Source organism: Sprattus sprattus (genome assembly GCF_963457725.1).
Source record: "Sprattus sprattus genome assembly, chromosome: 2".
Classification (NCBI taxonomy): Eukaryota; Metazoa; Chordata; class Actinopteri; order Clupeiformes; family Clupeidae; genus Sprattus; species Sprattus sprattus.
In genome coordinates this window covers 36,789,903-36,805,474 of record NC_137921.1, presented here as the reverse complement: position 1 = coordinate 36,805,474, position 15,572 = coordinate 36,789,903, and the positions used below count along the sequence as shown (strand labels likewise).

The 15,572-nt window shown below is 42.0% G+C and overlaps 1 protein-coding gene across 5 annotated transcripts; it reads right to left on the bottom strand.

Annotated features, from left to right (window-relative positions):
* Window positions 1-341: 341 nt before the first annotated feature.
* On the bottom strand, window positions 342-15,550 carry fbxl5 (F-box and leucine-rich repeat protein 5). Of its 5 annotated transcripts, XR_013968506.1 has the most exons (12): window positions 15,440-15,550; window positions 13,854-14,069; window positions 11,872-11,967; window positions 11,392-11,587; window positions 10,841-11,023; window positions 9,980-10,105; window positions 9,523-9,671; window positions 9,304-9,386; window positions 8,003-8,758; window positions 6,086-6,234; window positions 469-1,487; window positions 359-374 (listed from the first exon to the last, which is right to left on the bottom strand). XR_013968506.1 is itself a non-coding variant. In XM_080831801.1 (11 exons), the coding sequence occupies exons 1-11, from the start codon at window positions 15,521-15,523 to the stop codon at window positions 1,411-1,413; spliced, it is 2,115 nt and encodes a 704-aa protein (XP_080687927.1). In that variant the 5' UTR covers window positions 15,524-15,550; the 3' UTR covers window positions 342-1,410. The 5 variants fall into 5 exon arrangements, 4 of the variants coding, with proteins under 4 accessions (XP_080687927.1, XP_080687928.1, XP_080687925.1 ...); XM_080831801.1 differs by having other exon boundaries at window positions 342-1,487; XM_080831802.1 differs by having other exon boundaries at window positions 342-1,487; window positions 9,523-9,668.
* Window positions 15,551-15,572: the final 22 nt, after the last annotated feature.

The window sequence follows — 15,572 nt, the reverse complement described above, 5'->3', positions numbered from 1 at the left end:
ACACATGGCATTTATAGTATTGTGCAGACTATGCCAATTGCTTACTCGCTTGCAGCTGTCATTTAAAAGTCCATCATCCTCCCAAATAAAGGAAAGTATGAAAAAAAGTGCCATCTTTTAAGGCATTATTTTTGCCACTATCGGCATCTGTTGTACGCGTGCATTATACATGCCTACTATCAAACTCATACATAAAAACACACAATCATGTACAGGCAGAGGAAAGAGGTAAATATGACTCAATTAGGGGTGATACCTGACATATAGAACTGTGTGATGGTGATACATTTACAAATTACAAATGTAGCCAAGAAATGTTGTTCAGCTTTAGAATGGTTTATTGAAACAAATTTTCCCACCATGCATGTGAAGGCCTCAGGCCAAACTGAATGAGAGCCTTATGTTTGGTACCCTAATTCTGAATACATTTATGATGCTTCAGGAATCATTACATTTGCTTGGCCTGACATCAGGAATCAAGGTTTAATCACACATTAATTTTTCGAATGCTGGCCAATTCGGTTGAAAAATCAACACACTGCTCAAGAACAGGATGTGCTATTCAATCGTTCAAAATGTTCCAAGGCAAATAATTTATTCATTCAATCCAAATCATCCAAAACCAGATATAAAGTGAGGAAAACAATTCAGATGACTCCAAAAACTGAGCCTATAACATTACAAAACTAACCAATAGGTGTGCTGGTAAATTGAAATGACATAATGGCAGAATTTAAACTACGACCTTTAATAGGACTGCATGAATTCCTTGAGATGCCATCTTAAAGTGTCACCTATATGTAACCTAGCTGAAGAGCAATAGTTTGCATGTGTCTTATATAGGGGGTTCATAATCATCTCAATAAGGTGTAACTATCTGTGTGACTGACAAAAGAAGGTTTAAAATGGTAACGTGTTGCATGCTCATCTATGAAGTCTATGAGAGCTTTTTAGGAGAAGATCTACTCAGAAAAGACAATCTATGCTGTGAACTTCTGAAAAAATAAGATGGAAAGGATCCCTAAGGCAAAAACAAACATAACTAAGTGAAGCTCAGTTAGTTTTAAAATGCAACGCCCCAAACTACAGGATGATATCACCATCTCACCCCCGCCCTATAGGAGAACAGAAAGAACCAGATTAAACATCTTCACCGGTTTCCAACAGGTCTGCATATACAGATGTTCACTCTCTGTATTTAGAAATATTATGTCTCAAGAAATACAGATGGAAATGTCATTTCAGGAATTTTAGCAGGTCAGGAAAAAAAAAAGAAAGAAAAAAAAGGGGAGCACAGCCGATGGTGTTCCTAGATTTAAAGTGCACGTATGAGAGGAGTGGGAGAGTGATCTACAGGAGAACACACACACACACACACGAGATGGAAGAGGGGAGAAGAGGATGTGGGCTCTACTCTCCAGAGCGGCAGCACGCCCTGAAGCCACACTGCAGGTTCTGGCAACCGCTGGCCGTCTCAGCATGGGGACCTGTGGAGAGACATGGCAACACACGGCAGTTAGGGGGCGCTAGAGAAACACAAACAGGGCCTTTCTATTGGGCAAAACTCCACACAGGTAACCTCTTAATGTGTGTTCAGTGTTCCCCACACTGAACTTGGGCAGGCACCAAGGTGTGTTAACAGCCGCCAAATTGAATTTGGCGACCCATTTTAGCATTTTGTATTTGTATCATTTTATCCGTCTGAGAGAATGACGCTGTCTGTGATCGATGAAATAGGGGACAATCTCCCTTTACTCGAGCGGTCCCGTACTTTAGTTTTTTCTATCACATGAAGGGTCACAGAATGGGTCTTTATCACACTAACTCTACAATAAACTGTGAGTGATGGATATATTACAAGACCAGGTATAGCAAATCCTTTTGTCTTTATTGTGCAAGTGTTCTCTGACTTTGGTAGTAGCTTTGGATACTATGGGAGAAAGCAACAACAAAGGGGCAACTATTGTTAGCTACAAGACTCAAGTGCATTCACAACATTCAGCAAAGCTGTCCTAGCTAAATATAAGAAAGATTATCATTTGCTTTCTGTTCAGGCTATGGCAGTTATAAAGACACAGACTAACTCTGGCAAAGGTTAGACTATTTCATGCATTCAATCAGCAGATATGTGTATTCAAAAAATATTTAAAGAGAATACGCCGTGAGGATGAGGAAGAGATACGCACAGCACCACAGGTAACCTAGCCAACATAAGCATTTAGCATGAAATGTCAATAAATGAAAGTATAAGCCTCAATAATGACACGTGTCAGTGAATTTGACATGAAGTTATAATGGCAGTCAACAGTAAGAAGAAATGCAGAGACCAAACTAGATTAAAGCTTGTTCTCAAATCCAGTCGCTCAATAAGTGAGTGCCGAGGGAGAGGCAGAGGCAGAGGCAGAGGCAGAGGCAGCAGGTCCCAGTGTGGTAGAGGCAGGATCAGGGGTCAAAGCAGCACAGTCCCAAACATACCATTCACTGTGACAGATGACAAAGCAAGGAGAAGTCTGCCTTTTAAATGCTAAAGTACCAATACATTATTTCAGATTGCGAGCATCACAACTCAGAATGGAACCCTGACTGTCACAAAATCTTGCAGTTCAAGCACAGGCTCTACCTTACCCAGCATGGTAAGATAATAGCATTTGCAAAGCCATTTTTTTGTAATAATAGTTTTTTTTTGTAAGATTTTTTTAGTGAATGTGCAGGCAGCACAAGCCTCCAGTAAAGAAAGGCCCCTTAAAGAGGGCTTTCATAGAAGTTGGGGCTCTTGTATTTGGCAAAGACAACAATAGATATTCTTTGAAAAGCCTAGAAAGACTAGTAAGTGCTCTTACAAACAGTGCCATCTTTGTACACACTTAAGATTTGATCATTTGTGTGCCCACAGGTAATGCCAGGCCTTTCTATCCGCTACCAACACAAGTATATTTCAGACCTGTAGGAAACACTGGTGTTCAACTAAAAACACGTTCAAATACCATGTTTAGAAGACACAGGGTCCTCTTTTGTAGTGGCAACCTCATCTGTTGTGGAATGTGCAACTGTGTTTAACAGAGGACTAAAAGTGAAAGAAATCCAAAGTAGGAGTAGTCACATAGGACGACTTACCTGAGAGATGACAGTAAGTGTCTAACTCAGAGGTCATAGAGTGACTAAAAGAGTGTACAGGCACGTGTACAGTACGCAATGTCAATCATTTCCATCAACTTACCTTACACTCTCAGGAACTCTACAAATGAGCGTGCTGGTAGCTAAGGGCAAGGTTAGACAAGACCAGCTACTTCTAGAAGCCATTTCAGAATAACAACACCTGGTGTGGGATTGTTTGGTTCATGTTTTTACAAGGAATTCACATTTGCCGTCCTAAAGACTGACAACCCCCCAGATGTAGCCCATAAAATATACACCATTCAAATTTGAATGGGTCCAAATGGGACAAGCTACACAGCAAAAAGGAAGCTATTTTAGTAATGATTTTGGCATGTATTGTATACATGAATGAGAATACATAAGAATACATAATTTAATCTCTAATGTGGATTATGTGGAGTTTATGTACTTTTACATTTGGAAATCCGACATGTCTCAATGTAAGCAGCTGAAAAAAAAGAAAGTTATTTATAAAAAATACTGTAGGGACTTAAAAACATAATAATACATAACTGATTATACAGAATCGTTGCATCCTCATTAACCGCTGTGCCACATGCATCAACGGTGCATACATTCTTAAATCGTGTTGAATACTTTTCTACTCATACACCGTATTTATGGAACCAATACTCTTCTCTCGATCTTTGCAATTTGTCCTGAATAACAAATGTATGTCAGGACACTCTTGGTGATGCTATGTGCTAATGTCAAATAAGGACAACAGCTTGAAACAGAGGTTGAGAAATGTGCTCAATTTCCTTGAATTTGTGCATTCTCTTTCTTTAAAAATTTTAAACTGATTTCGGGATTACAGGTTTGTTTCCGGACAGATTAATCCACTTAAATCAGTGGAAAATATGCTGTGCCTATTTCAGTCACAATAATGGGCAGACTCTACAAAGATAAGGGATTGATATGGAATGTATCGATATTTGAGAACGTAATCAAGCACATTTGACCATATAACAAGTAACCACAAATGTTTACGCCGCTTTTAAAAAACTGCTTGTTCTTTGTTTCTAATTCTGTTTAATTCTATTATTTCAGTATAATGTTTATATATTTTCTGCCATTCTTGGCAATCCATGATGTTGCTCTTGCAGTCCAATGTGACCTGAGGGCCAGTGGTGCAGGTGCTTAGAGCCTTGTGCTCTTAAGACCTTCTTAAAGCAAAACAAAGCAATTTCAATAATCTTATTGTACATATGACTACAATTTAAGGGCTGAAATTTGAAACTGGAGTCACAGAACTGGTTCGTACTGTAAAGGAATTTGGTTATTTGCTGAAGAAAATGGGAGGGGGCTGTTACGGACGTCTAAAGTTTCAGCAGAACGAGTTCTATACAAAATGTCTTGTGTCATGTCAGATTCGGCGAAACATATTTGGGTGCTAAATTAGTCAATTAAGCAAGCCAATCAACTGAGACATCCTTAGAAAAAGGGTTGGGCAACACAGATTAAAAGAGAGAGGAAACCAACCAAACTACTGTAGTGCCACGTTGTACCAACACAGATCAACAATGCAGAGAGGAAACGAGATATCCGAGAACATCAGGAAGAAGGTTCTGACAGCCCATCAGTCTTGGGAAAGCTATAAGACCATCTCCAAAAGATTCCAGCTCCATCCATCCATCCAAGACAAATCATTTAGAAATGGAGGGCATTCAACATGACCGCATCTCTGCTTAGAAGTGGACACCCATCAAGACCATCACCAAGAAGCACCAGAAGAATGTTAAATCAGGTAAAAGTCAACCCACACATCACCTCTAAAGAGTTTCGGACCTCTCTGGCAGCATCTGGGGTAAATGAACATGCGTCTACAATCAGACGAAAATTGAGTAGACATGACATTCATGATCAGGTTGCTAGAAGGAAGCCTCAGCTCTCAAGAAAGAACAAAACTGCCTGTTTCAACTTTGCCAGAGAGCACTTGGATAAACCAAAGGCCTTCTGGAAGTCCCTTCTTTGAACAGATGAGTCCGAGATAGAATAATTTGGTCATGATCAAAACCAACAATTTTCGTCTGATTGTAGACCCATGTACATTTACCCCAGATGCTGCCAGAGAGGTCCAAAACTCTTTAGAGGTGATGTGTGGGTTGACTTTTACCTGATTTATTCTTATTCTGGTGCTTCTTGGTGATGGTCTTGATGGGTGTCCACTTCAAGGCAGAGATACAGTAATGTTGAATGCCCTCCATTTCTAAATTATTTGCCTTGGATGGATGGATGGAGCTGGAATCTTTTGGAGATGGTCTTATAGCTTTCCCAAGACTGATGGGCTGTCAGAACCTTCTTCCTGATGTTCTCAGATATCTCGTTTCCTCTCTGCATTGTTGATCTGTGTGGGTACACCTTGGCACTACAGTAGTTTGGTTGATTTCCTCTCTCTTTTAATCTGTGTTGCCCAACCCTTTTTCTAAGGATGTCTCAGTTGATTGGTTTACTTAATTGACTAATTAAGCACCCAAATATGTTTCACCGAATCTGTTACCTGCTTGACTTTACCAATCCAGCTGGGGGTTCACTTACTTTTGAAAAAACACTAATTCCATGTTTCATGTAGTTTTTTGGCTACTCAAACAATTCCCTCTAAACAAGTACATGCAAATGATAAACATAAACCTGACATTTCATCTATGGAAAATTGGTGATGAAAAAATGAAAAATCATGGTAAAACAACAGAAAACTCTCAACTGCTCAAGGGGTTCACATACTTTCAAGTGGCACTGTACATCAATACTATAGTCTATGGCCTCTTTAGCCAAACTATAGCATCTGGCCAAAGTGGGTGTACACAGTGACAGAATATGCAATGCACTCCACACCAGACACAAATTCCCTCTGATACTGCTATGCACACGCCCTGAGGGTCTGAACATGTGCTTGTGTACATGTTAGTGGAGTGAGGGGAGGCGTTACCATTGATGTTGTCACAGTAGTAGAAGTGCTCGTCATTGAGCTCTGGACAGGCGGACACCAGCTCCTGCAGCCCCACCTCGGTGATGAAGAGGCAGCCCGACAGGTTCAGGTGCTCCACGACCGGGAGGCCCCCGCGCTGAGACAGGGCCCTGGTGGGTACACAGCGCGCGCACACACACACACACACACACACACACACACACACACACACACACACACACACACACACACACACACACACACACACACACACACACACACACACACACACACACACACACACACACACACACACACACACACACACACACACACACACACACACACACATTAAGAGTCAGCTATGGCCATAGGATTTTACAGAATTACTTTAAGCGTGCCAGATGTTAACTACTTATTCAGAGCAGATTAAGTGTATATGTACGAGGCAGAGCAAGTGCTCAAAGGAACATTCCTGCATTACCAATTCTGAATTCACAGAATCAAGAGGAGAATATTTTATCCCTTCCCTAGTTTTCCATTAAAATAAATAAATAAATAAATCATGAATAATGACATGTTGTTTCACCTTTCCTTGCATTTTTGAGCAGGTCTACTAAACACAAAGTACAAACATAAACACAAAAACAATTGGAAGCTTTCTTAAATAAAAAGGTGAAATAATTCAAGGAACGTATGGCAATAAATAACCAATTCATCCTTTTCATTAAAGTTAGAGTCCTACGTTAAACACACACAGACACTGACCATATGTACACTCTGGTGAGTGATGTTCATGACACAAACACTAGGTGACAGCAGTGATTAATTTTCTTTCTGTATTAACTATTCTACCGCATGTCCCTGGCTTTGTTAAGAAGTGATCAGCTGGAGAGCTCAGAACATGAAATAGTTGCAATACATTAAGAGGGGAATTTGGATCGCCATTTTCAGGCAATCTGTTCCTTCCAGTCTTCAGTCCAAAAAAAAATCAAGGCTGTTTCAAAAGGACATTTGGTTTTGTCCTCAGAAAGATTCAGGTATATTTCAAGTCAACTGCAAGCCATTTTCCAAGTTGTGAAGCCATGCAAATCGTCTCAGCATTGAGTGAGAGGATCATGTCCTTATATAACTTACTCATTCACTTCATGCTGCATCCCAACAGTCTAAGAAGGCTCTCAGAGGAAACCCAAACCACAGTTGACCGTCTAAAAGCCATAGATCATAAAATGAACTGTCGTGCAAAGATTAACCCTGAGAAAGGATGGTCAGCTTGTAGTGAACGAGATTCTAATTCCTACTTGGCAGTTCATCAAGTCACAACTGCACCCAAGGGATCCTACAGCAGTAGCACATATCAGTTGATGTTTAGAATATTTCTAAACAGAAACTAACCATTTAGAAATGTGATTTTTCTTTCAACTTAAAGAACCTCTATGCAACAATTTGCCACATTTTGAGGTGTTTTTATAGGCAGCTAAACTTGGTTATCATCATCTAAAATGTTTTGATGGGAAATGGCTCTGTCAAGGACAGATTAACCCACCGGGCACGCTAGCTTTCTAAATATGGCAGATATTTTTTTAGAATAAAAATTATTATAATTTAACAAGCTCAGACAGCAACAATCATCATGATGCATATTACTAAAGTTTGCGTAGTCTCCCTGAGCAAAGTACCAAGAACATTTTTACGTGGTTACTCTCTGTAAATATATCACTGTTACAATATATATAAAAAAAAAAACATGAAAGATACCAGTTACCATGTTAGCAAGTTCTTAACAGTGCCAATTGGGCCGTTGTTGGTGTTTACAATGTTTCTGTGCAGCTTTTAGGTAGTTAGCTTGGTAGTTTTAGACCCAAACTCTTTACTGCTGCTTCAAGATGCTAAAATAAAACCTGAAACGTAACTTGTAACGTGAAGGAAATGAATTACCTCAAGCCCAAGTCTGTGACATGATAGCATCCAGACAGGCTGAGAAACCTGAGAGAGCGGAAGGTGTCCGATTTGTCAGTTTGTTTGTCATGTCCGGGGCATGTCTGGCCCTCTGCAGGGCACTTAGTCCGAAAGTCAGTGCTGCCCCCTGTGGTCAGAGGGCTGCACTGCCCCCCTTTTGAAGTCCTGAGGGCAGTGGCTCCACCACAGCAGGTGGAGTGGCCACACTGGGCATCTCTGTAGGGTGCATGTTGCAGCTGCTGCCAGTAGGGGGCGCCAGTGCTGCCTCCACAACCATTGCCAGTTCTGAAGCCTCGCGTGCGGCTCCTTTTGCAGCAGCACTGGCCCCCGGCTGTCTGCACCTCCAGGTGCCCAGCGGGGCTTTCCAGTGCAGGGCCCAACCCCCCGCGCCGGCTCCACTCCGCCGCGTCCTCGATATCAACCAGGTCGGCTGGGTCCAGGACCCAGACAGGCGCCGGTCCGAAGCTGTTGCCACAGCCACCGGGCCTTCTCTTGAAGATGAGTGCCTGCCTGCCCCTCCCGATGGGGCGGATGGGGGCCTCATGCTGGAGCCTGATGGGAGAGGGGGGACCTGCCAGCAGCTTGGCCTTGCGCTGTGGGCTGTTTCTGGGGAAGGAGGTGGAGGCCAGGTCCCCCAACCCCACGGAAAGCCTCTTCAGGGTGTGGTCTGTGATCTTCTCGCAGCCGGACAGGTCCAGGTGCTCCAGAGAGCTACACACGCCCAGAGAGGCCCAACTGGAGACATAAGAAAAAGAAAAACAGAAGTGGATATCGAAAGTAATCTGATGATCAGATTTAAACATCCCAATGGTGCAATTCTACTTCTCTGACAGGAGACTGTTGACACCATTTACAGCACTACCAATAACATCCATCTAACACTTCTCTTTGAAGTGAGCACGATCTTAAAGGGAAACTTCAGGATGGGACCTACCCTTTAGATCTTTTTGGGTCCAAACTTTTACTAAGGACTATTAACCATCTGAAACGGTCCAATATTGACATAGAATAACCGGTCATATACAGTCATTTTTAAAAACAGAAACAGAAATCTCTCAGTATCTTTGTAGGGATACTTTCCATGTAGCCAGACACTTATACTAACATTATAAGCTTGTCAGTGGCGGGGAAAAAACGTTTTACTTTGACGCAGAGGCATGAATTGTATGGCCTAAGTTGCCCTAAGTAAAAGTTTTAACCCGAAAAGATCTAAAAACAGGGCACAGGTTGAAAAATCCTGTTCAAGTTTCCCTTTAAGGCTAATTGGAAGGATGGACTACCTGTCAAATGCAGAGTCGGTGACTTCAGTCTGGGTCAAGTCCAGGTAGGTGAGATTGGGGCACAGGGCGAGGATCTGGCGGACCTGAGGTGCGATTGACAAAGAAAACTCTTAAGTCTTAACTTAACATGAAAGAACATCCAAACAGAACTGTACCAGTGAAACTGAATGAAACTAATGGAACTGAAAGAGTGTTGTGAAGGGAATCTCTTCCACATACCATTTTACTGGACACTGCAAAGCTGTATGCCAAAACGATGGACCTGACGGAAGGGCCCACAATGGGCAGAAGGTGCTGGATCATCCCATTCAGAAGCTGCTTCTCTCGCTGAACTGCACTTATAGCTGGACTTTCCTCTGAGGCTTCTTCTAATAATAATAATATTAATAATGGATTTTATTTGTACAGCACACTTTAAAATACCAAGTCTCAAGGTGCTTTACATGGTATAAACAATCACAACAATAATAAAAAAGTATTCTTCTGCAGTGATAACACACAGCCATATTAATATATCCACTGTGAGGTTGTGGCTGATATCTTCTTTGGTGTCGAAATTCCACTGAAAGCTATTCCAGCCATAACATAGTAAATGTTCCACTCCTCACTACGTGACCAGGGTACTTCAATGTTGCTAGGGCAACCGGGCAACTCTTTCAAACTCTTTCAGACTCACCAGACTCATCCACATCTGCGTCTTCGTCTTTCTCCTGATAAGCTCGACCCTCGTCCTGCAGGTTCTTCGCCCAATCATCATCCGGCTCCTGATCCATCTCTCCAGGGGGACTGTGGTAGTAGTCACCTAGGAGACATGTGTGAGCACAGTGTTAACTTCCATCTGGACAAAGGTGGCAGGGACATACTGTATCTTTAGCTGGCCAACTGCACAGACTATGAAGGTGGATCCTTCAACTGCCAATGCAAGGTTCAGCTTTGTGGGGGAAAAGCTCTAAATCTTCATGTGAACATAATGAAACACTGGCTTACATTTCTAAAAACAGTTTTTTTAAAAGACCAGCAAAAAGAAGCAAAAGAGAAAACAGTGAACCAATAATATAATACTCAGTAGTCAGGGTGTATTTGCTGACTTTCAGTAGTAGAAATTTAAAGAAGCACTACGGAATTTTTCTAAAACTAGCTACCTGTGTAAAGTATGAAAAACCCTTCAAAAACAACACCAACAGCCAGGTTTGCACTGATAAATACTTGCTTACATATTAACTGCCATCTTTTGGTGATACTACTGGTGATATACCTATTTTTTTGGGGTGTTCTGACCCGAACCAAAGAACTACACAGTGCATAGCCTGGACGGCTAGGAGAATCTACAGCTTTTCACTACCAAGGATTTAGAAATATATCAAGCTGTGGTGTGTTTATCTGTCCTTCACATGACCAAATTCCATCAAAAGAAATTTGTAGACGATAACAAAAGTAGTTGCTTAAAAAAAACAACATCTCTCAAAACCTAACCCTTTTAAATTAACTGTGTATTTTAATATCAAGGGTTTAAAAGCAACACAGTGATTTTTCTTACCTCTAGCCCAGCGGACTGGGTATAGGTGCTTCCACAGAGAGCCAGTCTTGGCCACATTTGACCAGGTGGTGGAAACCTGCCCGCAGCGACACAGGTCCTCTGGGCCCAGGTATCTGAACAGCTTGAGCAGAACCTCCACTGGGAGCTGGGAGATATGGGCCGATCCGGACCCCTTCTCCAACTCTGCCCAGCCGGGGAGACGAGAAAGAACAGTCATGGTCAGAAAAACTGTGAGGCTGTACAAACAGCTGTGAAAACAAACTCTCCCTTAATGGGGCAAGAGGCACATTTCATAAGCTGTTTTGACACCAGTTCTGACTGTCAATGATGATGGTAGAACACTTCAAGGAAAAGTCTCATTTGCATCAGACATGCAAAAAGGAAGTCCTCTGAAAAAACATTTGACAGAGTTTTAACCAACATCTCATCTTATTTTGCTACTCAGCATGATGCTCCAAGCTTTGTTTCTAACATCCCATATCCCAGGTGATGAACAGTATACAGTTATTACTATTCAGTATCTCCTTTAAGGCACAAACGGTCCAACTCACCGTCATCTGTCTTCTCGTGGTCTGAGTATTTGAAGACCTTGTGCAGCTCCTCGGCCTGGTTGAGCAGACTGAAGCCTTTGAGCACCTCGGCCGCGCAGTCCCACCTCTGCTGCCGGCAGTGCTGGGCGATCACCTGCTTCTTGATGTCCTTCAGCTCCTCGTAGGTGAAGTACTCCATCAGCATGGGCTGGAAGACCTAGAGCAGCACAGACACTACATCAGTACAGCCATAACCCACACAGGCAATCCTAGAGAATAGTGTCTTGTCAGGTGTCTGAAAGCAGGGCAAGACCGAGAGAGAGGTATAGAGGGAGTGAGACGAGATGGTTATCTCTGTTTCTCTTTCACACGCACACACACATTGTAATTTGAACATTTCACAGGATGGCAGACTGAATTTCTATAAAACCAATCCTATCCTTGGGATTAAATTTAAAAAAAAGTTGTTGCCATGTTAAAACAAAGAGGAAATGGTCATACCTCCTCCTCTTCCTTCATATGGGGAAGGAAGTCCTGAGTGAAGGCCTCCAGTCTCTCCTTCAGCTGATGCGCATAATTCAGCTGTTCGTACTCACTCTGAAAGGGACAAACACACCTGCATTCACACAAATGCTTGCCACATTTAGCTGATTCTGCAAGTATGAAAGGCCCTTCCCAAACCAGTGTTGACACCAACACAAATCCAGGCCCTGTGCGCACACTTCGGACATGTTGAACGAAACAAAAAAACAGGAAACTGCCTGTAGCTGATGTGTGAAGTGCAGAGGTGGCGTTCTTTTGAGCGTTGCAGTCAGACTTTATACCCAGTGGAGAACAAGGAGAGGTCCGACTTAAGACGAGGAGGTCACTCACACTGAATTATATTAGAACTCTGCCATGCAGGTTTTAGCAACTCCTCTCTACAAATTTAATTTGGAGCACTCTGCCTCCAAAACAAACAAGTACGTTTATGACTGGCTTCCTGTGTCTACAAAGGAGGATTAAAACACAAATAAACCGAAAACAATTTAATAAAGCTGTTTATTCATGTTGAAGTTATTTCTGCCTTCCTGTTCCTATGCTGAGACTCACAGGATGTGCCGAGTTTGACTTGGCTAACCGCAAGCTGGAAAATTCCGCAAATTGGCAAACCAATGGGGGTGCACTGTTCAAGGGGGTATTTTTTGGATAACTCAACAATATGGTAACTGTGTTACGTGACCTGGGTGTGTTCTTCATAGCATTAAGACAAAGCACTGCAGTCCAGACAACTACACATAGTCCTTTGTATAGAACTAACCTTAAGAAAAAAAGTATAACATTTCAATTATGGTTAACTTGAATAACTATTAACATAGCCATCTTTATAAATGATCTACTTAGGTTATGAAGAAAAACTGTAAAATGCATGACGCTCTTGAATTTTGGTGGCCCCTCGACCAAATGCAGCTTTCTTACACTCCTGAACTTGCCTGGGAATTCCCTGCCCCTTCACTGCATTTCATTTCATTTGCTCAGTTAGTCTGGCCATCAGCGATCCACTTCACTCACGTAATTGGACACGCCTTTAACCAATCAGACCAACGATACTATACAACGATACAACGATCGGTAATAAAGCAAACACATTTTTTTTCTGTATGAATTGTTCCAGGGCAAGTTTCTGTTCTGTTTTCAAAGAAAACTTGCCTTATCGAAGTTTTGCGGTGCTTCCGCGGCCACCATGTCCAATGTTTAAAAACTCTCCGTGCAGTAGATTTAGTAAAGTAGCCGTGGTAAGTTTAAATCCGCCAATGGCGCGCCAGGTAGCCAAAAGCCAGTTTGTGATTGGCTCCAAGGATTCTGGAAATCTTGAAATGAACGGCTATCCAAAGTTGGCCAGACCCAGTGCAGAGGCAAAATCAATTTGGCCGGAAGAAGTGGGGCGGGACTTCCCAGACTTCTCCTGAACCACAAACCCTCACAGAATCCTCACTGATCATGCCTTGTAAAAAAAGGTGCCAAGAGTATGGATTACACCAGCTTGACAAACTGCGACTACAGGCTTGTTTTCCCTTAGTCATGGTGACAGATTAACATTTGATAGCTCAATAAACTCATAAATATGGATAGCCAACTACCACCAATGTCTCAGGCTTTCTTCAATGATTATGATGACAGGATTAAACTAATTAACAAATATTAACAATAATGTATAAGAAACAATACTTCATTACAGTCTACAATGGTTCCCTGATTTATGCAAGCATACCCATTACATAAACTTCAGGAAACAAAATAAACATACGGACACACCCTGTCCTTTTTAGACAGTTGCCTAACTGAAAGTCAGCAAACTATGTTGCTCTCAACCCAGGCCAACAAACATCATGTGAGAAGTGTGTCTGTGTGATTGTCTGCCAGACTAACTCAGTAAGGTGGTTTGATAAGATTTGGTCTAAAAGCGTAATTCCAGCAACGTGTTTCAAATGACCCAGACTCACCTTGACACTCCGGAGTCCTTTCTCAAAGAGCGTCAACATCTCAGAAAGCTTGTTGTCTGAGTGCACATTATAGACCGTGTGGCTACGTTGCTGCAGCAGTCCAATGATGTACTCGTTCTCGATCTGTTCGTGCATTTTGAACTCTTTGAATGTAGCACAGAGAGACTGCAGAAACGATCTGAAATCATTGTTGTTGGAGAAGTTGGTTTTCGAAAGCTGTAATAGAGGAATTAATTAAAGTTAGATTCTTACTTCAGGTGTCAACATCGAAGCGACCAGTACAATAGCACTTACAGAGTGCGTTTAATGTTTGTGGGTCATTGTCCTCCATCAACCCGCCACACAAAACGGGTACTGTGTGTTGGTACCCCTTATGTAACTAGGAATGCATTTGCGACCAACAACTTGAGACAGTCATCCAGACCACTGACTAAAACGACTATCCATCTTATGTGTTTCTAAGCTATGCGACAGTCATCCAGACCACTGACTAAAACGGCTATCTATTGTATGTGCTTCTAAGCTATGAGACAGTCATACAGAGCACTGACTTAAACGACTATCTATCTCATGAGGCAAGCTGACTAGATGAATTCCACAACAAGCCATCTGGCAGACTGAGCAAAACGGGTTAGCTTGCTAACTACCTACTTGGTCACACTAGCTAAACGTTAAGGTTGCCAAATAACTGTGTACCTCATTAATATCGAGGCCCCAACAGTATTTGGCTAACGATTTCCCATTGAAATATGGTCAGAGGGGCAAATATCATGCATGCAACAAATAGCTAGGTTTATTCCCTCGCTTCGAGTCAGCAAGTTAACGTTAGCTTATAAACAACATTACCGTGGATGTGACTAGCTAACTGTTAATCACTTCTGCAAGTGGCTGCTAGCAGAAAAGCCACCAGAAGAACACAACTGACAGTATGCTTTTAGTACAAGACAGAAGAGTGACCCATTTTGCAGTATAAAACGTATAATGAACGTAGTTGCCCAACGAGCCATTTATGCAACCATTTTGAACTGTGATTGCATGGTGCCTCGTCTGGCTAGCTAGCTATCGCCTGACGTTTACCTGACTACGTCGCTGAATTAGGTAACAGTTGGCTGACATGCTATAACGTTAGACGACGAGATCAAACTCTTAATTTAAAATAGTATGCTATTCCTGCTAAGAAACAGCAGCCCAATAATAACGTTATCAGTAAATATTTGTTTAACTGTCATCTTCACTTTCTGAACTAACGTAAGCCATCCTACATGGGTGTAGATTAGCTTGATATCAACTACGCAGAATTACAACAGGGCTCAATTAGAACAGTGTGTGACTACAATATAGCTTATGATAGACATTAGTAACACATGATCAAATACCTTAGACTGATAATTTAGTCCTGCGACATAAACAAATGACTTCCCACATTTGCCACCTATCTTCGACATGCTAGTCTAAGTTAGCTGACACGAACGAGCCTACTAATACTTGCCTGTGAGACAGCATGAGCAGGTAGAAGAAACATTATTTTACATTCGCTTCTTTAAAGCCTTCTAGCAATTTTTGGTTCTAACCAGTGCAATCCATACCTTTTCACAATACAGACCCACCAACTGTTTCATACGCCAGTGTGGGCCTGTAAAAACGTCCACCTCGTCAGGAAAAGGAGCCATCTTCACTCCATACCACAACAAACGAAGTACTCCACTATGATCCCGCGAC